The following is a 26809-nucleotide window of genomic DNA, read 5'->3' on the forward strand; positions in this document are numbered from 1 at the left end:
GCATTAGATCCAGAGTGCTCTCCGCCCCATCCTCTTCTCTCCTCTTTGTCACAGCCATGGTCCCCAAGAGCACTTGTCAAACACCTTTATACATCTATGTCAATCTCAAGGTCAGGTTCCCAGAGAATCAATCCCCATAGCTGACCATAAATGAGTATTCTTTGTGTGTGTATATATATAATGTTGTAGAACACAGAATAGGGATTCTTGGTGAAAGCTTCGTGGACATGTGTCTTTGCACTGGGATCTTTCCACATGACTTAGATATCCTTGCCATGAGGTCATTACCAGTCACCTTGCCATTTCAGTTTTGTGTTTCTTTTGGATGCTAACGCTGTTTGATGTAAGATCCAAGGATGAACTTCCATACTGGGCTATGGTTTCAGACTTGCTTTACAGCCATATGGCCCTCGGGTTGCTTCCTTTTGATCCTAGAGGTTGATTAATCTTTCCAGCAAGGCTTCCAGTACTTGATAGGTACATGCTGTCAGAGCAGAGTTACACAGAATTCATATGCTGGTCTTCCTCTGATGGTGCTTACCTTTGCCAAGTCCTTAAACAGGGCAGCGCTTGGAAAAAAAAAACCCTGCAGGCAAAGAAATCATATATGTGGGTCTACCCCTGGCTCCTTGAGAAATGAAAGAGGAATATGTCTTGGCTTACTGGAAGTCTTATCCCAAGACTAGGGAAGGGGACTCCCAGAGAGCACTAAGCCTTCTCCTCATCCATCATAGTCTGTATAGCCTGTGGCTTTCATTTGGTTGGTGTGGTGACCTTAAAATGTTCTAGGCATTTCTGCCATGTTCTGTCTCTATACCTAGACATGACCTCAGGTGTACAGTCACATTGGAAACATAAAAAGCCTTGCATCTGAATTGTGAAATTCAATCTGTGTTATATTTAAAATACCACAATAATTGAGTGGCCATTGCTACAGTAAATATTATTAGGGGGTTTCTCCCCCACCGTAGATCATTTAGTTCCCAAATAAAAGACACAAAACTTTTAGATTTAGAATAAGCCTTAAAGTACTAGAGCTGGGCAGACATCAACCCTCTGTGCTATTTTTTCTGCTTCCCTGTCCATAACCCCGAGGTATTGCTTGCCATGCTCTGCCTGGGCCACTCCTCTTCTGACAGGCTGCCCCTCATGGTAATACACTCACGATCCACCTACCCTATGGGGTGCTGTCTCCTTCCTTCTCCTCCATGTCCTTTCCCTCTCCTTGTGGACCCTGCCTGAGCCCCCAGGCCCAGGGAAACTTTGCTCTGTCCCCTCTCTTCTGCCCAGCCCATGTTGTAGGGATTTTATTAACCAATCAGGGATAACTTAGGAGGCAAAAAAAAAAAAGAAAGAAAGAAAGAAAGAAAGAAAGAAAGAAAGAAAGAAAGAAAGAAAATCTGGTATACATGAGTATCTCCTTGTCTTGGAGCAACCAGACCTTAGGGTACAGAATTTACCATTTGAATATACAGCAGCAGCAGACACATTATAGGCCGATCTACTTTGTAGTTGGACTCAAAGCTTGGCTCTCACACCCGTTAGATGTTCAACCTGGAGAAGTTATTTTACCTTTGTGTGACTCAATTCCCTTATCTGCACAGTGAGGATGATAACGAGTGTTAATTCACAGAGTTGTCTTGGGGACTGACGAGTTAATATATCTAGTATTTAAACATTAAACACCATCTACTTTGCATAATTAATAAAAGTCTGTGGAAAGGGCAAAGTCATAAAGCCAGAAGAACATTTGATTTGGAAATGGGCCCATACAACTACCTCTAATAACAAATTGAGAATCAGGGAATGGTGGAAGACTAAGGCCAGAGAATTGGGAAATCAAGGCCAGCCTGGGCTGCATAATAAGATCGTATCTCAAAATATCAAGAAAAGTCAGGTTCATAATAATAATAAATCAAGAAATAGCCATTGTAAAGAATGTACAAAAAGCAAAGAAGTGGAGCAGAATGGATGCTGTGTGCCAAGTCCCTCTGCTGTCCATCTCTGGGACCAAGTATGCATCAGATCAGTGACAGGAATGGGGTGCTGAGAGCCTGGAGCAAAGGGATGCTGGCTGCATGGCCACATTTGAACAGTGCTAAAGCAGGACTAAATGCTAAGAAAAAAAGCCATATGCAAAACATGTAAATTTTAATGTCCTACAGAAAGGCAAAACCACAATAATTTTACTGTTTGTCAAGCTGCTTGTGTCACCAAACTTCTAATATTGGTAAGGATGTGAAAAACTCTTGTGATGCAAACCAGTTGCCAATAAGAAGAGCAACCAGTGTCCTGACCAAGGTGACCTGGATGGTGTCAAATAGGCCGAGGCAGCCTGGACAGCCATCAGAGTCTGTTTAACACACAGATATCTGTCATTTCAAAAGGGGGAAAATTAAGCCACACTTTTCCCCCCACTTTTTGCAAAACCAAGAATACTCCAGCATTGAGGCTTACAAATAAAAATATGCCAAGAAACTTCATAGAATATGCATTTCTCATGTGTGTGCTCCTGAGTGTGTGTGTTTTGTTTGTGTTTTGTGTGTGTTTTGTGTGTGTGTATGTGTGAGTGTGTGTATGTGTGAGTGTGTGTGTGAGTGTGTGTTTTGTGTGCATGTGTGTATGACTGTGTGTATGTGTGTGAATGTGTGTGTGTGTTTTGTGTGCATGTGTGTGTGTCTGTGTGTATGTGTGTGAGTGTGTGTGTGAGTGTGTGTGTTTTGTGTGCATGTTTGTGTGTGTGTGTGTGTGTGTGTGTGTGTGTGTGTGTGCACAAATGCTTCAATTATCTGCTATGGTGAATACTATCCCCAACTCAATTATGAAGGTTTTATTAAGCTGTGAGTAGTATGTGGAGAGTGGTCACAAAGAATAATTAGGAGTCCTCTTCTGTTAAGTTGTCTGAGACTTCCAAATGCTGCATGCTGTGAGTGGGCCTCACATCTCAGCACACTAATTCTATTAAGTACAATTCCCGTGTGTTTTTCTTAAACAATTTTCTATGAAAACCTTTAATAATTTTTTCTCCCATTCATTTTTTGTGGAGGGGACAAGGGTCTTTGTTTTGTTTTTTTTTTCCTTTTTTCTTTTTTTTTTCTTGCTTATTTTAGGTCCACAGGATTTTCTGTAGCTTTTGAGGAAGTCCTAGACGTAGGACACTGGGTCTGTATAGTTTAGGGAATTAACCAGTTCACTGAGCACATTTTTTCTTTGTTTGGTTTCTGTTTTTCTTTTGAGATCTCACTGTGGGAGCAGAGGAAGTCCTGAGGAACTGCAGCCCTAAGAGGATGTGTGTTGTAAAAATGATATGACCATGCCATGGACCCAAAGCTATTTATCCATGGGGAAAAGGCAAAGACCCCCATACCCCTTGAGGCTCAGAGACATGACAAAGCCTTCTCAGGATGGTGTTGATAGTGTGTGCAGATAAAGTCTACTCTACCTTTCCCCCTGGTCCCATCTGGATATTTACAGCCTGAAGACTGCCAGCTGCAGAGACTGCTCCTACTGAGATTAGCTAAATCTGCCCCTTGTCAGTTACATATGCATAGTCCTCCCCTCCTTGTTTATCTGCATGTAATGCCCACCTCCTTGCTGCCTGGAGCAACAGCCCTGCTTCCTGGCCAGCTCTATATAATAAACATGCTGAGCTTCTGGGATGCTGCATTTTCTCCAGCTCATGGACCCAGCCTTCCCCATGTAAGTGTGTCCAATGTCATTCTTCATTTCCTCCTCACCCCTGGTCAGGCCCAAGTCCCTGGAGCCAGGCAAAGGACTTGGCAATCTCAGTCTGCTCCACTTTGAAGGAAGTGCTTTCTAAACTGAAATCTAAAGCACACAGTGGGTTCAGCTCCCTCTCAAGTGTCTTTGGTGAGGGTTGGGGTGGGTGTGAGACCAGTTGTATTATGACTATTTCAGAAGAGCAAGGATTCACAGTTTGTTTTTGGTGAAGGTGAGCTCCCCAAGAGGCTATCAATGCCAACGTTTTCCCAAGTCACCTTCTAGGAGGTCAACTGACTCCTAGGTGAGTCTTTGGTTACACTGCTTCAGTTTTCTGTGGCTACACTGTCCAAATGGCACCCACTGGTCACACATGGCTATTTGAGATGAACTAAACTTAGAACTAAAATCTGCCTCTTTAGTCACAGCAGGCAAACCAGGAGGCAAACAGCCAGCCAGAATCCATAGCCAGAAACACAGCAGATATAGAATATTTCTATCATCTAGAAATTTCTCCTGGACAGAAGTGGTCTAGGTTCTTGGTGTCTGGTTTTTCCTTCAGGGAGAATTACTTGCCATACTAATATCCAACGGTTTATTTTTAAAGCAACTTTAACAAAATACGACTTACTCATCCCCAAATTAATCCAGTTTAAGTCTACAGTGCAATGGTTCCCCATAAATCTACCTGAGTTCCCCATAAATCTACCGGAGTTCGTTGCTAGACCACGGAACAAAAGAACGAGAGTGTATGCAGTTATGTAAAATGGTATGCAACAGTATTGTCCACTGCATAATTATACTGCACTACTTTTGAATTCTTCAAAATTCAGGCCTTTTATTGATAGTTGTACAAAAATACATTATCCTAGAGTTGAGAAAATATACAGTATTTCATCTGGGCTTTTTTTTTTCATTGAGACTTTAATATTTTTGCATCTTTTGCTAGTATCGTTAGATTCTTTATAAGAGTTTTATTTTTTGGAGTTTTTTTTTTGTTTTTTGTTTTTTTTGTTTTTTGCCAATCTGGTCAGTATTTGATGCCATTTAAATGTTCTGAGGATTTTGATGAAAATAATACTACAATGATAAAGTGATACTCATTTTCTTGAGCCATTTACATATGTATATACACACATATGGGAAGTTATATATACATATTTCTATGCTATACTGTGTAGAATACAATTCTATTATACGTCAACATATACAGTTTGCTCAATATGATTTCTGTGAATGTTATCAGTCATGGGGAAATATTAAGAGCCTGAATAAACATGGACAATATTTGCAGAATGCACATAAAATTGAAGATGGTATATAAGCAAAAATGTGAAGTATATCACTTACACTTTCATATCGAATGCACTTTAAAATTTTTAATAGATTAAAAAATTTAAATCATCTTTACCCAGTTTCTTGTTTTTTTTCGAAATGTGTCTCCTGGATGATTTGAATTATATATGCTGCTTAAGATCCTTTTAACAACAGTGACCTAATGCCTTAAATGTGTTTCTGATATTTCCATTCACTTGATCACTGTTCAATAATTTTACCATGTTGATAACTGTACTTTCTTTTTTATCACTTTAAGAATGAAACTTTCATGTGTGAATATACACTTTTGATCCTAACACTTTGAAGGCATAAGCAGGTGGATCTGTTTTTTGAGGTCGACCTGGTCTATATAGGAAAACCCTATCTTAAAAAAAAAATCAATCAATAAATAAGCAAATAAATAAAAAGAATTTAAAACATTTCTAATTAATATGAACACAACCACATCTTTAATAACAATTGATTTTTATTGCTGATAATTCATATAATCAATTTACAAAATGTTACATAGTGTCATATGGGAACTCAATTTCATCGTAAAATAAACCTGCTTTTCTCTTTTCATTGCTTGCTCTTAGTTTCCATATTCATACACATATATAATTTATTCTGATTATTCTCTCCCCCACATCGTCCCATTCCCTCCCCTGTGACTTAAACATATATAGTCTTCTAAATTTAGGTTTCCGATGTCTGATTTCTCTTTTATTTATTATACATTCCTTTACTTTTCCATCTATAGTTTATGATATCTTAATAAGAAACCCATTCTGTCATTAGCACTCTCTGTGCTTGATAGGAGACATTCACATTCTTCAGTAGCTTGTCATCAGTGCAGGAAATGACATCAAGCTCTCTCTCTATCTCTGTCTCTCTGTCTCTGTCTCCCTCTCTGTCTCTCTGTCTCTCTGTCTCTTCTGTCTCTCTGTCTCTCTGTCTCTCTCTCCATCCCCTCCCCAATTATTCTGTTTTCTAGTACAAGGACTCACACTTTAGTCTAGCCTTGAACTCAAGGCAATCCACCTACCTCAGCATTGTGAGTGTTGGGATTGCAGGTATAAACCATCTTGCCCAGTGAATTTTGTGACTCTCGTACATCCCTTTACTATTTCTGAGTTATTTTTAATATTGCTGTGACCCTTTTCTAGATTCTAGATGTAGATACATTAACTGATTAGAAGGTTTTATTTTTAAAGATTTATTTATTTATGTACATGAGCACTCTGTTTGCCAGTGTGCCTGAATGTCAGAAGAGAGCTTCAGACAGAAGAGGGCATTGGATCCCACTACAGATAGTTGTGGGTCACCATGTGGTTGCTGGGAATTGAACTTGTGAGCAATGGAGAAGCAGCGCTCTTAACCACCAAGCCATCTCTCCAACCTGATAAAAAAGATTTTAAATTTCATTCTTTTCGTGTTTGTTTGCAGTCTTTCTTCTTGACAACCCTGTAATGGAATGTCCAAATGGTGATTAGTGGCGGTTGGTAGAAGGAGCCATATGTGTGATGCTGCCATATGTGTGAGGGGCTGGCAACAAGGTGCAGACCCAAGACCATGGCCCTGAGCACTGAGGCTCACCTGCTGGATGTGGGCTCTCAGCCCCATCAAGATGCCTTCAGGCGAGGACAGCAGGTGGTGGCTTGTGCCCTGCTGAACCGGCCTAGGAGAGTGGCAACCACAATTGCCATGCTTGCCATGCCCAAGCCTCCAGCCTGGGGCACCAGGAAGCTCCGGCTGTGATGGCCTCAGGTTGGTCACAGTGGGCCTGGAGGCCCGAAGAAGCCGCCCCGGCCTCAGCGGGCCCTGAGAGGGGACTGACGGGCCTGAGCGGAGCCCGGAGCTCCACACCACACGCCTCCCCGTGTCCTGCCTCCGGGTGTTGTCTGCGCCACGGAGTGGGCACACGTGTCCTTCCCACCCCGCCGCTCGACCGCGCCCGAGCCGGGCCTCAGGGCACGCGGAGCTGGTGGGTGAGCGCGGGGCCTGAGGGGACCGGGCGCTCGCGTTATATTTCGCGCCCGCAGCAGCGCGTGTGCCTGGGCGAGTTTTCCTTCCGCGGGTGCCGGCAGCCGGGGCGCCTCCGCCCAAGCTGACTCCTCTCTCTCCCTCTCCGACCCCGGCAGGGCCCAGACGTGATTCTGCCTGCACGATGTCCTCCTTCCTGGAGGCGAGCTCTTCTCAGGCGCCACGTCGCGAACAAAAAGAGAAAAGAAAAAAATGAAAAGAAAAATCAGAAGAAGCTGACAGAGAAGGGGGCGGTAACGGCGTTGGGGGTCACCTCGGCCACGGGAGGGCGCGCTAAGACAGTGGCGGGGTTTCCAACGGCGACTCCACCCTGAAGTTTCCAGGGAAGAAGCCAAGGCTAGTCCTGCCAGGGGACCTGGAGGCCTGGCGCCTGGGCGGACCCCTAGCCCGACCTCCGGTCTGCTCCCCAGGGACAGCAAGCAGCAAGCAGGGCGGGCTGCACCTTAAGAGCAGCAGCATCAAGGTAGGTAGGAGACCCGTGTCCCTCCTAAGGCTCCTTCTGGGCCGCCCCCACCCCAGCCCTGGGAAAGCAGTGGCAGAAGGAGGCAATGCAAAGGGAGCCCATTGGGTAGGGGAAGGGAGGGTTCAGGGATGTATGGAGAGCTGAAGCAGGGATTGGAAAGCCTATGGCATTGGGAAAGAATGGAGAGGTGCTCTGGAGTGTGCATGAGAGCTGTGCTCTGACATCCCCACAGCAACTTGGGGCTGTCACCTCTCTCTAGATTGACTTAGAATTAAATGACCTGTACCTGCCAGGGCAGGACAGGCTTTTCAGAGGCAGCTTAGCCTGGTGGCACATTCCCTGTAATGTTTTCATTGTATGTTAAAGGATGGGGATCGTGGGAATATATTTTCTTAAAACCTCAGGCAATTTATGCAGATTACAGTTCTGCATAATTTAATTCTTTCCTGCCTGCTATGAGCAGGCCTCCAGATCAGCAAGTTCCTTTGGAATGGTTTTCTTGTTTTTGTTTATTTTCCATGGTGCTGATTAGAAAGCCATGAATTGTTTTGTGAATTTTAAATTTCAAGAGGTGACACCCAGAGTTTATGGTGGTTTCCTTCAAACACTGCAGTGTAGTTGCAGCATAAAAACATACTTCTTGTGACAAGAAGTGGAAAAAGAATGTTGATGAGCTAAGAAAAGAGGAGCCTTGAGCCAGATCAACCATTTGGCTTCCTCAAATTTGGAGCAAGCATGGAATGTGGCTTTTTCAGAATCTAGGGGGTTTTTAGGATTGGGCAATGAATGCTGTCTGGTGCTAACCCGTCCCTTTTGTGGCTGACAACCCTTAGGAGAAGGTCAGAATGTGCCAACAGCACAGATTGGGCACTGGTGGTGTTTGAACTCAGAAGTGCTCAGGAACTGTGAAAGTTTCTCTGTTATCACCCTGGAGCCATCTAGTGAAATAGACCACTGTGATGCTGTGTAAGAGGCCATTGTGAGGGCTGGAGAGATGGCTCAATGGGTAAGAGCACCAAGTGTTCTTCCAGAGGTCCTGAGTTCAAATGCCCGCGACCACATGATGGCTCACAACCATCTGTAAGGAGTACTGATGCCCTCTTCTGTTGTGTCTGAAGACAGCTGCATGGTCTCACATATAAATCAATAAATCTTACAAAAGATTGTCATCTACTGTAGTTTCTGTGTGGACAGGGCACAGTTGAAGGGCTTAAAAATCAAGTACATTGCCTGTCTTTAGAGATCAAGTGTATCACCTAACTTTCAGACGAGATCGGGCGCGTTCAGGGTGGTATGGCCGTAGACATCACCTAACTTTCAAACCAAGAAATGTAGTGTCTTTTTTGCTGCTTCTGTACTTTTTAGTGATGTAACTTTTCTCCTATTACGTCATTTGTTTCCATGATAGTTGTTTTCAAGTATATATGATTATCGCTCCTATTTGCAGAGCTATTCAATATTTTCATTGGATAAATATTTGTGGTGAATTTACATTGTGATATCAGTAAAATGCTATGTGAAAATTTTAGAGAATATACGGTTTTGGGTAATTTTAATAACCTTTCCCCTCAAGTGGTGGCCTGTTTTCACATTGAAAAGACTGGAATTCATTACCATCCATAGCAGGATTGATAGGGAAGCGAAATGGACAGTGACAGTGTTGTTCTCTTTGACAGTTGTGGGAGCCAAGAAAGAAGTGTGACTTGCTTTTTGTGACTTACAAAATCAAGACTGAGTATCATTACTGTAGAAGCCCATGGAAAAAATGATGAAGTTTTCAGAAATCACCAGTTAAAGAAATGGTGGTTTTCTTATATTGAATTCTGAGTTTCAAAGTTATGTTTCATTTTTCTTTATTACTTAATGAGGCTTTTTATTAAGCTTTTTATTCACCATTACACCCTTAGATGCACAGTGCTAGGATCGTATTAGGTGCTCAATAAATCACTGACCATTGGGGAGGAGGAATGATAAGAAAGTATGTATTTTCTGTAAGTTCTGTTAGTTTTGGGAACAGGTGGTTTTAGGTTGACCAGTTATAGCTTGGTATCTTGACCCACATAAGACAACTTGACAGAACCCCCTTTCTGGCCATTATGTTCAACATATTTTACTCTTAATCATTCTTGAAAATCATGGAATTAGTGTGGAAAATTGATTTTACCTGCAGTATAGCAAAAAAGGCCAGTCTAGATAGGTAAGCAGATATGTTTCTCCATGAGCTGATGTCTTAAAACATCTAGATTTAGGAATTTAGTTTTGTGTTTTCTAAACATACATCGTACAGCATACAGATAACATCGTAATAGAATAAAGGAATCTTTTGATTTAGCACCAAATTCCCTAAAGCAATGACTACTGCACAGCTCTCTTGGACATATAAATAGCCTAAATTATATTTCACTCTTTTAAAGAAATAATGAAAGCACTTAAGGTTAAGCAAAGCCCATGGGAAAAGTTTGCTGCGGTGTTTCTCTTTGGTTTCTTGTGCTCTTTCTAGAGAATGACTTTAAGAAGTCAGGGCGGTCAGGTGGTCAGCGTAGTCACGCAGTCATGAGCAGATGGTTAAGCAATGTGCTAGGGCTCCATCGGCCAGTGAGCCCAGCTGAAGAGGAGAGTCTAGCCAGTGAGCCTGACTGAGGAGCAGAGGCTAGCCAGTGAGCCTGACTGAAGAGCAGAGGCTAGCCAGTGAGCCAGTCTGAAGAGCAGAGGCTAGCCAGTGAGCCAGGCTGAAGAGCAGAGGCTAGCCAGTGAGCCTGACTGAAGAGCAGAGGCTAGCCAGTGAGCCTGAATGAAGAGCAGAGGCTAGCCAGTGAGCCTGACTGAAGAGCAGAGGCTAACCAGTGAGCCAGGCTGAAGAGCAGAGGCTAGCCAGTGAGCCAGGCTGAAGAGCAGAGGCTAGCCAGTGAGCCTGACTGAAGAGCAGAGGCTAGCCAGTGAGCCTGAATGAAGAGCGGAGGCTAGCCAGTGAGTCTGACTGAAGAGCACAGGCTAGCCAGTGAGCCTGACTGAAGAGCAGAGGCTAGCCAGTGAACCTGACTGAAGAGCACAGGCTAGCCAGTGAGCCTGACTGAAGGCTGAAGAGCAGTGATTTTAACCTTTATTTCTAAGTTCTTCAGTTTTCCTAAAAGACAAAAGTTTCCCTCCATAAAGTTTGACTAAAGAGGTTCTCCTTGCTCTCTTCTTCTTATCTCCTTTCCTCTTGCTCTTATGACACAATAATTTCCTTACTCTCAAGGCCTTCCTCTCAACGCTGTGCCTTTACTTCTAAGTTCTTCTTGAGTTCTGTTCTCTTCAGTTCAGTTCTGTCTAAAAAGCTTCTCTCTCTTTGTACTCAGTATTTGTATATCTTTCTGAACACAGCATCACATGGTGAAATGTTCACCACAAGTTTGCACAGGAATTCAAATCATAAGTTGGATAATCAGTTTACGACAGAGAATGTTTACATGCATATCCATGAAGAGTAATCCTCAGGATAAACAGTCACCATCTGTCACCAGCTCTGCACATTCATGGAGAGTTAAAAGCTGTAATTTTTATGAGAAAAAAATAAGTGAAATTACCTATAGGCAAATCCAGTCAGTTATTTATGTTCAGTCCATGCACCTATAGTAAATGATTTGTTCTCCTTTTATGAACTTTGGTTAATTGGTTTATACCCTCTTAGGATGGGCTCTAATTTGTAGATGCCTCCTTGGTATTGGAGAAGCAATTCACTCATGACACTTTAAGAATAGAAGAGATCTCAATGCAATTTTGATCACCAGAGAAAACATAATAGCAGTCCTATTATAAAAGCTTAAAATTACTAATCTAATTTAGGAATTCTTATAGAACCATCATTAGGAATTAAGAAATCAACTATTTGTCTATACATCATCACGCCAAGACAATACATCTTTGTTGCTCTGTGGTGATCTGCTCAAAAGAGTGGGGTAAAGAGCATGACAAATACAGAGGCAGATGCTTGCAGTCAACCATTTAGCTGAAAACAGGGTCCCAAATGGAGAGTTAAGAGAAAGGATTGAGGGAGCTGAAGGGGTTTACAGCCACATAAGAACAACAGTAAGAAACACCCAGAGCTCCCAGGGCCTAAACCACCATCCAAAGAGTACACATGGACAGACCCATGGCTACAGCTGCATATGTAGAAGAGAATGGCCTTCTTGGGCACAAATGGGAGGAGAAGCCCTTGGTCTTGTCAAGGCTTTATGCCCCAGTATAGAGGAAACCAGAACAGGGAGGCAGGTCGGCCTGGGAGTTTGGGTGGGTGGTAACACCCTCACAGTAGAAGGGGGAGGCGTGTTATAAGGGGTTTAGTGGATGGGAAACCAGGAAAAGGGATAACATTTGAAATGTAACAAAAGCCCTCTCTGGGGATGGACAGCGGCTAAGGATGCTCTGAGCACCTCCTTCCCTGCTGCCTCCCTTTGATCACGACTGTGGTGTATGGTGTCAGCCTGGGACTCCCCATGGGATGCTGCTGGCACTGGTCCTGATGTTCAGGGCCAAGAGCATGATGAGCAAGGAGCACATGGTTTGTCCCGATTCAGAGCTGGGTGAGTGGCCACCAGAGGATTAGGACAGCTTCCTGTACAATCATGAGGACTTCCTGGGCAAGGAGGACTCCAAGACCTTTGATAGTAAGCCTGGACGAGAGCAGGAGAGGCTGGGGAAAATTGTTGATCCAATTGACAGTGATGGAGGTGGCCTTGTTACTACTGAAGACCTGAAAGTTTGGATCAAACAGGTACAGAAAAGATACATCAACCATAATGTGGCTAAACTCTGGAAGGATTGGGATACATATACGAAAAGATCTCCTGGGAAGAATACAATCAGGCCAACTATGGCTACTACCTGGGAAACCTTGCTGAATTCCAAGATAGCTCTGATCATCACAACTTTAAAAAGTTGCCTCCATGAGATGAGAGGAGGTTTAAGGCCTTGACGGTGACCTGACAGCTACTCAGGACGGGTTCATTGCTTTTCTACACTAAGAGGATTTAGAACATATGAAGGAGATTGTAGTTCTGGAAACCCTGGAGGATATCGACAAGAACGGGGATGGTTTTGTGGACCAGGATGAGTACATTGTGAACATCTTTTTCTCACGAGGACAATTGCCCTGAGACAGACTTGGTTTTGTCTGGGGAGCAGTTCAATGATTTCCCAGATCTGAACAAGGATGGGAAGCTGGACTAGGATGAGATTCGCCACTGGATCCTCCCTCAGGACTATGACCATGCACAGGGTGAGTTCTGGCATCTGGTGTATGAGTCAGATAAAAAAAGATTCTTACCAAGGAGTAGATTTTAGACAACTGGACCATGTTTGTGGGAAGCCATGCCACCAATTACAGGGAAGATCTTACCAAAAATCATGATGATATTTGAAAGACACTCATCCTCATATGGCCAACGGTCACAGGCTTTCTACAGATGTTCTGCGTGATTGCTATATTTGTCAAGTATATAGCAGTTGTGTCCCTAAACAATGAGAAACCTTTCTAAAGCTCAAAAAATCATACTTTGCACCACAAACAATAATAGTAGGAGATTTAAACACCCTACTTTCATCAATGGACAGATCAGGGTAACAGAAATTAAACAGAGACATAGAAAGACTAACAGAAGTTATGAACCAAATGTATTTAACATATATTTATAGAACACTCCACCCTAAAACCAAAGGATATACCTTCTTCTCAGCATCCCACAGTACCTTTTCCAAAATTGACCATATAATCGGTCACAAAACAGGCCTCAACAGATACAGGAAGATAGAAATAATCCCATGTATCCTATCAAAAAACCACGGACTAAGGCTACTGATCAATAACAACAAATAGGACAGAAAGCCCACATATACATGGAAGTTGACGTCAATGACAACTTGGTTGGTCATTGGAGACATAAGAAAAAAATTAAAGATTTCTTAGAAGTAAATGAAAATGAAGATACAACATACTGAAACTTATGGGACACAATAAAAGCAACGCTAAGAGGAAAAATCATAGCTCTGAGTGCCTGCAAAAAGAAACAAGAGAGAGCATATTTCAGCAGCTTCACAGCACACCTAAAAGCTCTAGAAAAAAATTAAATAAACCCTAGAGAAGTAGAAAGCAGGAAATAATCAAACTCAGGGCTGAAATCAAACAAGAAGAAACATAACCGAGTATCAAAAGAATCAGCAAACCCAGGAGCTGGTTCTTTGAGAAAATCAACAAGATAAATAAACGCTTAGCCATACTAACCAGAGGGCACAGAGAGTGTATCCAAATTAATAAAATCAGAAATAAAAGGGAGACATAACAGCAAAATCTGAAGAAATTAAAAAGATCATCAAATCCTACTACATAAACGTATATTCAACAAAACTGGAAAATGTAGAGGAAATGGACAATTTTCTATACAGATACCAGGTACCACAGTTAAATCAGGAATAAATATACCTTCGAAACAAACCCGTAACTCATAAAGACATAGAAACTGCTATTAAACATCTCCCATCACACCAGTCAGGATGGCTAAGATCAAAAACTCAGGTGACAACAGATGCTGGTGAGGATGTGGAGAAAGAGGAACACTCCTCCATTGTTGCTGGGATGGCAAACTGGTACAAGCACTCTGGAAATCAGTCGGAAGGTTCCTCAGAAAATTGGACATTGCACTACCTGAGCACACAGCTATACCTGTCCTGGGCATATACCCAAAAGATACTCCAACATAAAACAAACACATATGATCCACTGAGTTTATAGCAGCCTTATTCATAATAGCCAGAACCTGAAGTGAACCCAGATGCCCTTCAACAGAGGAATGGATTCGAAAAATGTGGTACATCTACACAATGGAGTACCACTCAGCTATCAAAAACAATGACTACGTTCAATTCATAGGCAAATGGAAAAAACTAGAAAATATCATCCACAGTGAGGTAATCCAATCACAGAAAAACACACTTGGTATGCTCTTGGTAGCGATGGCCTTGAAGCCCTCCATTATTGATGTTATTATTATGGTTAGCATTAAGTATGACTGGGTTCATGGAAAATCCCCAGCCAGCTGCAGAAGACTAATACAAATGTGGTGGTCAAGATGAATAATCATATGATAACGTGTGACGTTAAGATACCCAATGTCATGACCTGTAACCTTTCTGAAAAACCAACATCCTGCTGACTAATAGATATGACAAACCTGTGAACTTTCTGACAACATGTCAACATCAGCCGATTCCCTGACCACATGAATATTGTGTCCTTGGCGTGGGTAATTGTTTTTTACTTCTCTCCTCTCTCTGTTACCCTTTTTATGGTACAAATTCAGCCTTGGGGAAAAATAAAATTGTCGCCTTGATCAGACTCTTGTCTTGGAGTCCTTCGTCACGTCTTTTGTCCCCCATTCTCTTCCAGATTCTCAGCACCCCTCATTGACAGTATGTACTCATTGATAAGTGGATATTGACCAAAACCTCAAATTACCCAAGATGCAATCTACAGATCTCAGGAAACTCAAGAAAAGGATGACCAAAGTGCAGATGTTCCCACACCTTCTTAAAATGGGGAACAAAAGTATCCATAGGAGGGGATATGGAGGCCAAATCTAAAGCAGAGCCTGAAGGAACAGCCATTCAGAGCCTGCCCCACATGTGGCCCATGTATATACAGCCACCAAAACTAGGTAAGATTGATGAAGCTAAAAAGTGCTTACTGAAAGGGACTGGATATACATCTCCACTGAGAGACACATGCAGAGCATTTCAAATAAAGAGGTCAGTGCTGGCAGTAAACTAGTGAACTGAGAGCAGGACGCCATTTATGGGAATTAGAGGAAGGATTCAAAGAGCTGAAGGGCTTGCAACCCAATAAGAACAGCAATGCCAACCAAATAAACCACTAGCAAAAGACTATACGTGGACTGACCCAGGGGTCCAACTGCATATGTAGGAGAGAATAGCCTTGTTGGGGCACCTGTGGAAGGGGAAGCCCTTGTTCTTAACAAGGTTGGACCCTGAGTGCAGGGAAATATCCGGGAAGGGGTTTCTAAGTGGCATGGATTGGGGGACCATATATATGGGAGAGGGCACGGCAGGGGGGTTTATGGACCAAAAGCTGGGAAAGGGAATAACGTTTGAATAAAACATATATATCTATTAAAAAAACTAAAATTTAAAAAAATGATACTAATGCCAAAAAATAATCAAAAAATGTGAATAAGAAAGAAATTTTAGGATTTGGAAAAAGATGAATGCCAGGTATTTGAAAAACTGTATGATCATGGTCAACACTTTAATATACTTGAGAAATTTTTTTACATGTTAATGAACTGCATCTTTTTAAATAGTGAATGGAAATCCAGTCCCTTCCTGGCTGTGAGGCTGGGGATCCAGATGTAGTGGAATTCATTATTTGTTGGTCCTGAATCTTTGAGTCTGCTTCTAACTCAGCTTATGCCAAGGAAACTAGGCCAAGGTGATATCTAAGCCATTGACCAAACTATCTGGACTAACAATCACAGGTGAAATTCCACCTTGTAAATGGGAGGAGAGGAATAAAAGATACCTTTAAAGATTTAAAAAAAATGAAATGTACCCCAAAAAATCCAATAAAAAAGTTTAAAATAAAAATAACTTAGGAAATACAAAATACTGGGTTACCATTCCACAATCATGATGTGTTTCTTCTGTGATAGCTTACAGGTTAATTTACTTTTCTATGACTGTTTTCTTATTTGAAAGTAAGTAATGGCATCATCTGTGGAGTGATGGTGAGAACAAAAGCTTTGCCTAACTTGAATAATCGATCCCTCCAGAGCATGTGCTTAACATTCTAAGCACAGGGAAATTTCCTGAGGGGATTAAAGAACAAAATCCAAACATAAAACAGGAACAACAATGATTTAAAAACATTCTGCATTCTGGGTATGAAGGCATGTTACAACTTTAATCAGCTTTGTAGGTATTTCTAATAAACACACAAAGAAACAAAAATCCTATCACAGTCCTAGCAGTTGCATCCAACAAAGAGAGAGCTGTGAGGTAGTGTGTGCTGCTTCTTTCCCCAGATACCCCTGGGCCTCAGGCCTGCACCCAGTGAGCTGGACCAAGAGCAGCCAGGTTGAAATTCCTGCTGCCATGGCAGGATTCTGCAGGAACATTTCCCTTTGACAACAAGGAACCTGTGTGGAGGAGACCTCTTGGTGAGTCCTCAAGGACTCTACATGTCCTATTCTGCAGGGAGAAGCCCTGCCAGGTCTTTGGCAAGGCCAGCCAGTTGTCTGGGGAAGTCTCTGGTCCTGTGGCAGAGGGCGAGGAATGGCAGAAAGAAGGGCAGCTCCACTGAGAGCAAAGGATAACCCTTCTAGGCCTATGACCTCCTAATTAATTTATCTTTTCACCTGATGCCTATTCACATTTTCTTACTATCATACAACTGTGATCTTGATGAGCAGCTGGGCTCTTGTTTTCTTAATCAGTTCTTTGTTGTCACAGACGTTTTTAACTTACTCCAGCCCCTGAGAATTATTCACACCTTCTGTATGCAGTAGGACCCTTGGTGGGCCTGTCATCTCAAAAATAGAAGGTTCAGTAATCCACAAGATTGGACTCCAGTCTACCTCAGGCCAGGAAAGAAGTCAGCCACCATTAGTAAAAGAGCAAGCGAAAAAGTACATAGGACACATAAGTGCCCTAATCAGAAGAAAAGATCCTCAACTTCTAAGGCCCGCACATCTGCACCCCTCTCTTCTGAGCTTTGTATAGTGATGTTGTATAACTCCAGATGGTAGTAAAAGGCAGAGTTCTTCCCAGAAACGTCATACATGATTTTCACTCTTACATCTGTGAGGTTTGGTGGCATTATAGCACACATTCAGGTGGGATTATAAAACCTAGGATAAGAAGACAGAATCCACATATCACAATGCCAAATGGACACCCTCCAGAACTTATGGACCCATTAAAATTGAGCTTCAACCTGACCTCACGCCATTCCACTCCCTTCCCGTTCTCCTGATTGTTATGTTTGCTAGAAGTAAAAGATCATGGTGCAGCCCCCAATATTCTCATGCCTGGACTTGGCTATTCAGGAAGAATGATATTGTAAAAGTGATGGCTACGTAGTTACAATGTAGTAACACAAGGTCCAGGTTGACATTTGCTCACTGATGTCCAATTTAATTGTCTTGTTATATTTGAGAAAAGGAAGATATCCTACATAATATATAAAAGGGACAGAAACTTATTCTTTTATATATGCCCTGTAGTTGATCACTATGTTCCCATGGAAAAGGAGTTTTTATTGCAAAAGAAATAGGATTATAGACCATTGATTTTGTGAAATACATGGATATGTAAATGGAAACAATGTCGGCTGTCAAGGACTGCACAGTAAGCAAATATTTCCAGGTTTTATACACTCAGAGGTATAGAAGAAATATATTGGCCTCCAGAAAAAGGGAAAACCTTAGGAATGGAAATGTGTGTCACATGCATTGTCTCAAGTAGTAGATTTACTTTTAAGTAAAGTCTCCCTCCTCCTTGGTCCCTAGAGATTTGGGTGCTAAGAAAAATCTGCTCTCAAATTCAGGGTTGTAAGCAGCCCTCCCCAGCAAAAGCATTGTTGACTTTTAATGAAGCAGAGAGAAATATCTAGCTTTGAAATAGAGGTTGCCAAATGGTATTCCCAGCGACACATGAGAGACTGGAGGAAAGGGTCCCCACAGAAAATCATTAGTTTGGGGAGAGCTGGTTAGTAGGTAGGCCATAGAACTTTCCAGTGACATCACCAGTAAGCACTTCACTGGGCAATCTATTGTATCTAAGAGATCCCTAGAATCTTCTGTGATGTCACCAGTGTTGTGGTGACACCAACTGCCTTTGGGATCTTTCTTCAGTTCCCTTTGGGTTCACAAGCAGGCATGTTTCGCCAGCTGCTCAGGCTATTTCGGAAGGAAAGGGGAGATCAAGGAGAGACCATACCAGGTCAGAGGGAAGCTGACCCCCTCTCTAGTGAAACAGGAAGGAGGAAATCATTCTGGGGAAGGCCTGGTGAGTCCTGGGCAGAGTTGGGGAACATCCTCAAGGAGGTAGGTTTGAGATGTGCCTTCTAAGGCTAGGCCTTACAAGCAGGAGCCTTGGGATTTCTCAAAGGCAAACCAAGAGTCAGGAGTTCCTAATCTTAAATTTGAAAGACATAAAGTGGTAAGCCTTCAGTGTCTTTTCTTGAAGTTTTTTAACTGTGAATGTCAATGAATGGCAGGAGGAGGCACTGTGAGATTAACAATGTGACCATCCATGGTTGGGAGTTGAAGAACTTCATCCTCTAGATTACTGTAGGTTACATAAGTCTCTATGGTGAGAACAAGGAAGGATGCACCCCTAGTCATGAATTGAGTTCTCAGACACTTTGGACTGGAACATAGATGATTAGAGCTTGATGGAGCTAAGCATTATGAACTCCAGGATTAACTGCACCACATCTGATATGAGATAACATTATCCCAGATGTTTATGTCTCAGTCAGGTTATAACTTTCAGTGCCAGGGGTCCAATAATAGTGAGTGTGGCACGTGTATGGCATTAGAGGTTGGGAAGAGGGTCATAGCTTAAAGTCCAGCTTCAAAATAGCTTTTCTGTTCTTTTTGGGATTCACCCAGTCTACCATTTCATCTTCCTCAACTGCCGTTTGGTATTCGGAATGGTCTTTTCCTCCCATGGGCCATCAAATATGCAAATTAACTTGGGTTTATCTATCTACAGGTTTTGGTAGGAAGGCATCATCCCAAAGTGTCATAAGTCAGCAAGTGGAGTGTCTAAAGGAACTGGAGGAACTCAAATTTGAAATCCAGAAGTGTCAATTCGAGAGGGATGAACTTTACCAAATCCTGGACCTTTATATCTATGATGATTGGGACCACAGGTAATCATTATGCCCAGTAACCTGTTCACTGTCTTGTGCTCTCTCTCTGCTAACCCAAGATTTCCTCATAGCACGAGAGAGTTTCACCTCTCATCCTGGATTTTAAGGAGACTTGGCATGCATTAGCTTGTGAGATAAGCTAGGTGCTGTGTGTTTGGGGTTAACCTGTTTTGTAGTTGAGCCTGAGGTGGTTGGAGATGCATTGGTTCTGTCAACAGCTGGAAGGACCTGGTCACACTTACTGCAAGTGTGTGTGTGAATGAAATGCCTGCAGGTCATCACTCTTTTCCTCTGAATTTGTTCATTATACACTGATTCTATGGCACCTCCATGGATGTAGTTGGCATTCTAAATGTTTTTGGATATGGGTTGGTATGTATATATGTGGATGTATTTGTTGGTGTTTTACTCAGGATCAGGACGTCTGGGACCTTTGATGGGGTCTGAGAATTTGTGTGATGGACAGTTTGCAGGTCATGATAGTGATGAGTACGTGGAGGCCCACATTGATCTACAGAGCACTTTGCTCCTTCTGTATACCTTGGTGGCACACAGGACTCTCCTGAGGGGAGGAGGTGCTATAAATCCTCTTCCCTGTCAAACATATTTATGCCCTCTGAGAATTCATGTAACAATAGAAACCAAGGATTGAGTATTCAAAACAAGAGAAATGTCATCACAGCTTTCTCTTGGGCCCAAAGCTGTGGCACAGACTGGAGGAATCTTCTTCCTGAACTAGTCAATTCCATCATGCTCACCTGGCCAGCTCTTGAAGCTCAGGTCCCTCCAATTGGTCCCTTGGCTCTGTTGTCCTGTGCCCAGGATAATAAACTTAACCAGTACAAATACTTTGAAGGAGCAAGTATGTGGTACATACTGAGTTTAAGTAATCGAGAGAACAGTCTGATTTTACCTAATTTGTTTCACCTGCTTTGATCTTTAGTTTTTTATTTTTTTAACTATCCAGGGATTGTTCATTGTGACCTAGAAATGGTCACTGTGGTCTTGACCGTTGTTATTCCCAAACAGGCAGCTCTCAGGCTCTGCCCTCTCCTATATAGGGAGTCTTTGCAGAACCATATCTCCCCAAGATTCCAAGGAGTCCTTATATCAAAACAAATGTTTGCTTATGTACATGGAAATATTTTCTGTGGATTGAGTCTCACTCTTGGGTTTTGGTCTGGTTTTTGAGTTTGCCACTTTCTTCCCTTCCACCATTCCTTGAATTTGAACTGTTTTATTATATATTTTTTATTTACATTTCACCTAATTCTGAAATCATGAGTTCAAAATGTTATTTGTTCCTTTGGCCATGACCTAACCCAGGCTGGATGTCGAATTGCCAGTCCTTCAATCTGAACATGAGATGAGAATGATGGCTATGCAAATGATGACCAACTCAATAAGTGATGCCATGGAGAGGTACAAGGAGCTCATACAAGTGAACAGTTCCTACCGGTGAGTCGCTGACAGAGATGAAAACCCAGCACTAGGCAGGGAATGCTTCTGTCCTGTGTGACTTTGAACCAAAGTCAGGGCTCTGGTTCTGTAGTGTCTGACTCTTAAAAAGAAGCCTGCCTTGTGGCAAGGGTCTTAGATTTGTAGCTCTTGGACTCAGTTGTCCTACATGTGAAGGGTGTAGAAGACCCTCCAATTGTTATTTTCCCCATTAAAGATCCTCAAGATAGAAAAGGTTTGCACCATGATGGGAATATCAATCAACTCTGAATCTCTAGGACTCTGACAGGATGTCTATGATCCATGAGAAACACATGGAAAGATTATACAGCTATTGGATCTTCAACCACCGCTCAGAGGGAATTTCCCCACTCCGTGAAGATGTTTTCAGCATGCTATGGACATATAAGCACCCATATGGACCATTTCTTCTTCCTTGATTTATATAAACCGTCTTAGTGTCAGGATTTTCAGAAGTACTTTGATTCACAAGGAATGTATCCTCTGGATTTGACCTCCTCTAATTGGTGCTAACTTGTATAGTGTGGCTCTATTCTGGTGATTTCTGGGGATGAGGGCCCTTGAAGGGATGACTGGACTTGCAGGAGTGACAGGCAAATAGAAGCTGGCTGGGATTTACCATTGTTTGTTTGTGGTTCAGCATCAGGCAATCCCAGCTCCTGCGTGAACAAGCTCAATTGGAGAACAATATACAGATTTTGCTGAATGAGAAGAGAAAACTGGTGGTGGAGCAGACTGAACTGCCAGCATCCTCTGTGGAGACAAAGAGGTTCTGTGAAGAGGCCGGAATGAACATCTGTGACCCCAGAGCCAAGCAACAGCAGGTAGGGTTGGGCCTCAGGGTCAGGTTGTCCTCATGTCTTACCATAATCATAGACAAACCAATGTAACTGTCTATTGACTGATCCATGTCCTGACCTAGGTCTCATCCAAGTGTTCATTCATGTGATGGTTTACAAGGCTTTCTGTGGAGATAGCCCCTTTTCAAGAAACTGCATGTTGGAAAGCAAATGCTCCTCCTCTTCGAGAATCTGCACTTCATTAAGGGAGATAGGTTGATCACACAGCACAGCACTACATGCCATTATGTATGGAGGGTGCTATGTGGGAACCCCTCTTTAGACTAGAACAGGGCTTTGAGGGATGAAGCAAAAGCCTGGAGCTCATTTTATTTTCAGGATCGTGTGAGACTCAGGAAGTAAGTAGTTTTCAAGGAGGAGAGCCTGGTGGAAATGCCAAAGAAATGGTTCTCATTGTCATTTGTGGTGGCTTTTGTTCTTCCTCCCCTCATGTCCCTATATATGAAGACGGTGACTTCATGCTTCATAGATCTTGGGTAACTACAGAGCCTGTGTATCAGTATGTCAATTCTGTCTTATTTGAGTGCCCCTGAGAGTTCATAACTGGGCCTTACAACCTGAAGCTGGTTAGAAGAGCAAGGATGTGGAAAAGGTTTCTCAAAGGCTGAGGGTTGGCATGAGAGACTTGAGACTTCAAGAACAAAGTTATCCGTATGTACCCCCAATTCTCACCAAGAAAGGTGCATTGCTGTGCTGACCTGCATCTTAGGGAGCATGCGGGGAGGCCAGTTCATGACATGCAGTTTTGTCCAGTCATTATCTAACTTAGTCCTTTAAGCCTAGGTCTCTCAACAAACATGAAGCTTCCTGTTTTGTGCTGGCCAGCAGTCTTTGCATCATTCATCCAGTTCCAAGTGGAGCCCCCTCTCTTATTTGTCTCAACACATTCTTAAACCATTTAGCTATTTTAAAAATAAGGATTAGATTTCTTTACTTTACCTGAACAGAGTTATCCCCCGGAAAGATTCTGTATTGTCTTATTGGCTTCCCCATGATCTTGCATGGAATCCTAGAGTGCAACCCTCTGCTGACATTGCTTTGCTGACTATATCATGGGCACTGCATTCTTTCAGGATAGATTCCCTCCCAATATTGTACACAGTGCTGCATTTCAGAAAATTCACTGTATGTTATTTATTTAGCCTTTTACTGACTGACATTGAGGTTGTTTTTATATCACAGGAACTCTAATGTGATCAAATGATCCTCGGAACTGACCATGAGTTACTGTCTTCTCTGGTGCTTCCAAAGTCTTCTATGAAGGAAACAGGGTAGTTTTAGTGAGGGGCCTATGATGAGTCAGCATAGAGCTTGATGGAGTCTTTTCCTAGAAATTTCTCTCTTGGGGATTTGATGTTGTGTTGTTTAGGCTATCTGTGCAGAACATGTAACTTACTTATCGGACCAGCAAGTATCTGCATAGAAAGGTTTCCTGAAGTGGAAATGAGTACAGGTCAGGGCAGCACATATTGCTTGAGTCTAAGAGACTTGTACACAGCATTGTTCCCACTAATTCCTCACTCAACAGGAAATGTGCTGCATAAGAGCAAAGTTTTCATTTGTGCATGTGAGTGTGTATCTGGGTGTCTGTGTTTGTGTGTGTTTGTGTGTGTGTGTGTGTGTGTGTGTGTGTGTGTTTGCAGTAGTGAACGTGTGTTTCCCTCTATTTCCAAGTTTCATGAGAAAAGTACTCTAAGCGTTCACTTTACATCCATGAAACATGAAATAGAGCTGCCCAGTCATTTGGCATCTCCATCTAGCTCTGTACAGGAAAAGGACACTTAAATTACTAATTTATTGTTTCCAAAAATTTCAGAACAGAATTATCCTGTGAAGTCTGGGGGAGGAGTGGAAATATGTTCAAGTGAGTCATGTTTCACAGGGGTAACAAATGGTACAGGCCTAGAGCTTGCAGGTCCCTTTTTGTTATGGTGTAGAAGCAGGACAATAAAATCCTTTAGAAATGCAACCCCCAAAACGAGGACACAAAAACACCTGTAAAGTTAGATTTTCAAGTGATTAGGGGCAAAACTACTGATCTGCATTGAAATCCTTTGGAGCACATCAAAGGAATGGAGTACTGGGAGGTAAGGGCAAGGCTTCTCTAGAAAAATCCATGAGTTTATTCTGCTTCTCTGTTCTTTGTGAATTGTGAAAGCCCATTGGAAGGTTATGTCACTCACTGTGTCTTCTCCAAGGTTGCTTTTCACATTGCCTGCTACCATTTCTTTCGAGCTACCTTGGCACACTACAACTTCCCCTGGGAGTTTGGCTTGGATTTTATTCATTGAGAATTTGAGTTGCTTGGAATTGTATCGTCATCCAGAAAAAAGCCCCATAGCTATGCTGTGGTGCAAGAACAGGGCAGTTTCAGGGACCCCTTTAGGTGCACAGATAATCCAAAGCGCTCCTCTATGTTATCTGTGTAGCATTCTGCAAGTGCTGTCAATCAACATCATTTTCTCTCAGTTAATTTCAGCCTCAATGGGTTAGGAGAAATGATGAGCTTCAAATGGGTCTGACAGTGTAAGAACAGGTAGCCCTATGAGAAGCCATGTTCAGAAAGTGGAACAGAAGTTTTAGTTAACCCAGTGATTCCACAACAAGGAGTAGGTATTGCCATTGCAACTGGGAGCATCAATGTTGTAGTGGTCCCAGAGTAACCTTGAAGGAGAATCTATCCAGACGTCCATCAGCCAAGGAGTAAAAGTGTACCATACGATGGAGCCCTTCCATAGATTCTGATTCAGTGTGAGATAATCCATGCAAGCTTTTACTTACTTATTCAAATTATCTTTGGAGCAATCACATTACGGGGAGAAAATTTGTTGATTTGGATCCTGGTTATGGAGATTTCCTATGATTCTAGCTTTGGGCATGAAGTCACTCAGGCTATGGTAAAGACAGCTCCAATTAGAAGAAGTTGCACACTTTGGGGAAAGTCTGAAAGAGTGAACAAGAAAAAGAGTCTAGTCCACCACCAATATATGATCCTTTGCTGAGCAACAAGACAGCTCTACACAGCCTTTGGGACTTGCTAAGCCAGATTGTTAATGGAAAAAGAACCCTGACTCTATGACGGTTTATGGGAGGACAGCACATCACTGACTGAGCTGTCTATAGGCTCTGGCCACTATGTACATATCCCACTCAACATTTTTTTTTATGCCTCCAGCGAATCCTGGGGAATCTTTACATTAAGCATTAATGTTCAGGTAGGGACACAGGCTGGAAGAAGCCATTTGAATATCCTTCCCTATATAAATACCCTTTTTGGGTGGATGACCACCCCACCTGGATTTCAGCCTCAGGCAGTTAAAGATCTACTCAGAGTATTGTTCTGGTACAGTTCATGTGAATTTTGCCCATGAAACAATATATATGATCCTCTGGATTTCTTGCTATGTTCTACTCCTTTCTTCCTGTGATCTCTCCGGAAAGATCTGAGGACATTTTCTCTTCTGTCCTCTCACAAATTGCCTTACACTAGCCATAGACTTACTGGGGTGCTGTTCTGTTTCTACATCACAATCACCTTTAATGTCCATGTGTACGCTGGGAAGATTTGCATGGAGCACATTCTCAGTGATTACAGGATCTATGCAATTCCCATGGATTTGATGTGAGATGGCTTCCCTGTGTATTTGCAGACTCAGTGGTTACAAATAGAAACTAGACGGGTTCCTTCAGTGCTAACATAATCAGAAATTTCACCTCAATTCTGGGCATGTTCTCCAGAAGGAATCCACATGGTATTCTAGGTTGCTCATACCTCTCTTGAACTCAGATTCAGACATAGCTACAATGTTATTATTCAATGTCATATACCTGGACCAGTGGGAAAAAAATGCTCATTTTTCTCTTAATCCCAGTACAGTGCATAATCCACAGTTCAAATTCTAACAGTTTGAAAGGTGAGATATAAATCCAAGCGCAGGTACTCTAGGACACTTGGGGATGCAGGGACTGACCTCAGCTGACAGGTCATGCTGGATTGTCCAACTGAATAGAGCTGATATATGAGGGAGAGCCGAATTGACAACCACTCACTAAACCTTTTTTTCCCTTGCTCTGCTAGGTCTGAAATTCTCAAGCAGAAACTCGAACATGACACAGTCCAGGACAAGATCTCCCTTGGAGAGAAGAGCTACAGGAGGAGAACTAAGTGTGCACAGCAAATACACCACTATTGCATCTCACCTGTAATGTCCATAGCAACTGTGGACTGCATTTTCCTCCTCTAGTTTGATTTCTTTGGATTGAATACGCTGTATTTTCACCATGCCTCTCTCCAGCAAGTGTACACTTTTTGAGGGACTCAGAGAAGTGCTGATGCACATCAATCAAGAGCTGCTGGTCATCCAGAAAGACTGTGCACATGTAAATTTGTACTTGTCCTGGTGGGTCATCCAGAAGAGTTTCATGGAGATCAGTTCACAATATTGGAAAGACTTTGTGACAAAGTCTGTAATATAATTTCTACTCAGTGTTGGATGGCTTTTTCCTTAATACCCCCACTCCAACAAAACAGACCTACTTCCACTCCTCTTGAAAAGATTATTACCATCACTAACTGCTTGTCTACTATGTCTCCAAGGCAAGCCACAGGCTATAAGTCTATTCTGCAAAAGGAGCAGCAAAAAATGCTTAGTGCAATTCCTCTATTTAAAGTTTGGTTAATTTTTAATTGTTTTGGTTATTTGGTTTTCCTTCTATTCATTTGAAGATTTGTTATTTATCTGTTGTTTTTGTTTTCTTCATTTGCTTTTCTATTTTGATAAGGATATAGACTGTATATATTGACTACCTGCATCTGGTTACTATCAAGTAAATTGGATGTATTCTGGTCAATAAAGGAGTAATCTCAAACTCTTCACTCTTAAGAACCTTCTTTATTGATCATTAGTGTCAACATCTGAAGTCCCACAGCTATCAGGGAGGGATGGATCTCTGCATTCTCATGGGGACTGGGCATCAAATCACTTCCCAGTCAGACTG

General features: G+C 42.3%; 1 protein-coding gene across 3 annotated transcripts; it reads left to right on the plus strand.

Moving 5' to 3' along the window:
* Positions 1–7184: 7184 nt before the first annotated feature.
* On the plus strand, positions 7185–26680 carry LOC134480506 (uncharacterized). 3 transcript variants are annotated; one of them, NM_001447302.1, is given in 6 exon segments: positions 7185–7546; positions 14967–15234; positions 19313–19472; positions 20799–20930; positions 21592–21775; positions 25890–26680. In NM_001447302.1, coding segments are annotated over 5 exon segments (573 nt in total). In that variant the 5' UTR covers positions 7185–7546; positions 14967–15143; the 3' UTR covers positions 25896–26680.
* The last annotated feature ends 129 nt before the right edge of the window (positions 26681–26809 follow it).

Source organism: Rattus norvegicus, chromosome 9, assembly GCF_021556685.1.
Source record: "Rattus norvegicus strain SHRSP/BbbUtx chromosome 9, alternate assembly SHRSP_T2T, whole genome shotgun sequence".
NCBI classification, from domain to species: domain Eukaryota; kingdom Metazoa; phylum Chordata; class Mammalia; order Rodentia; family Muridae; genus Rattus; species Rattus norvegicus.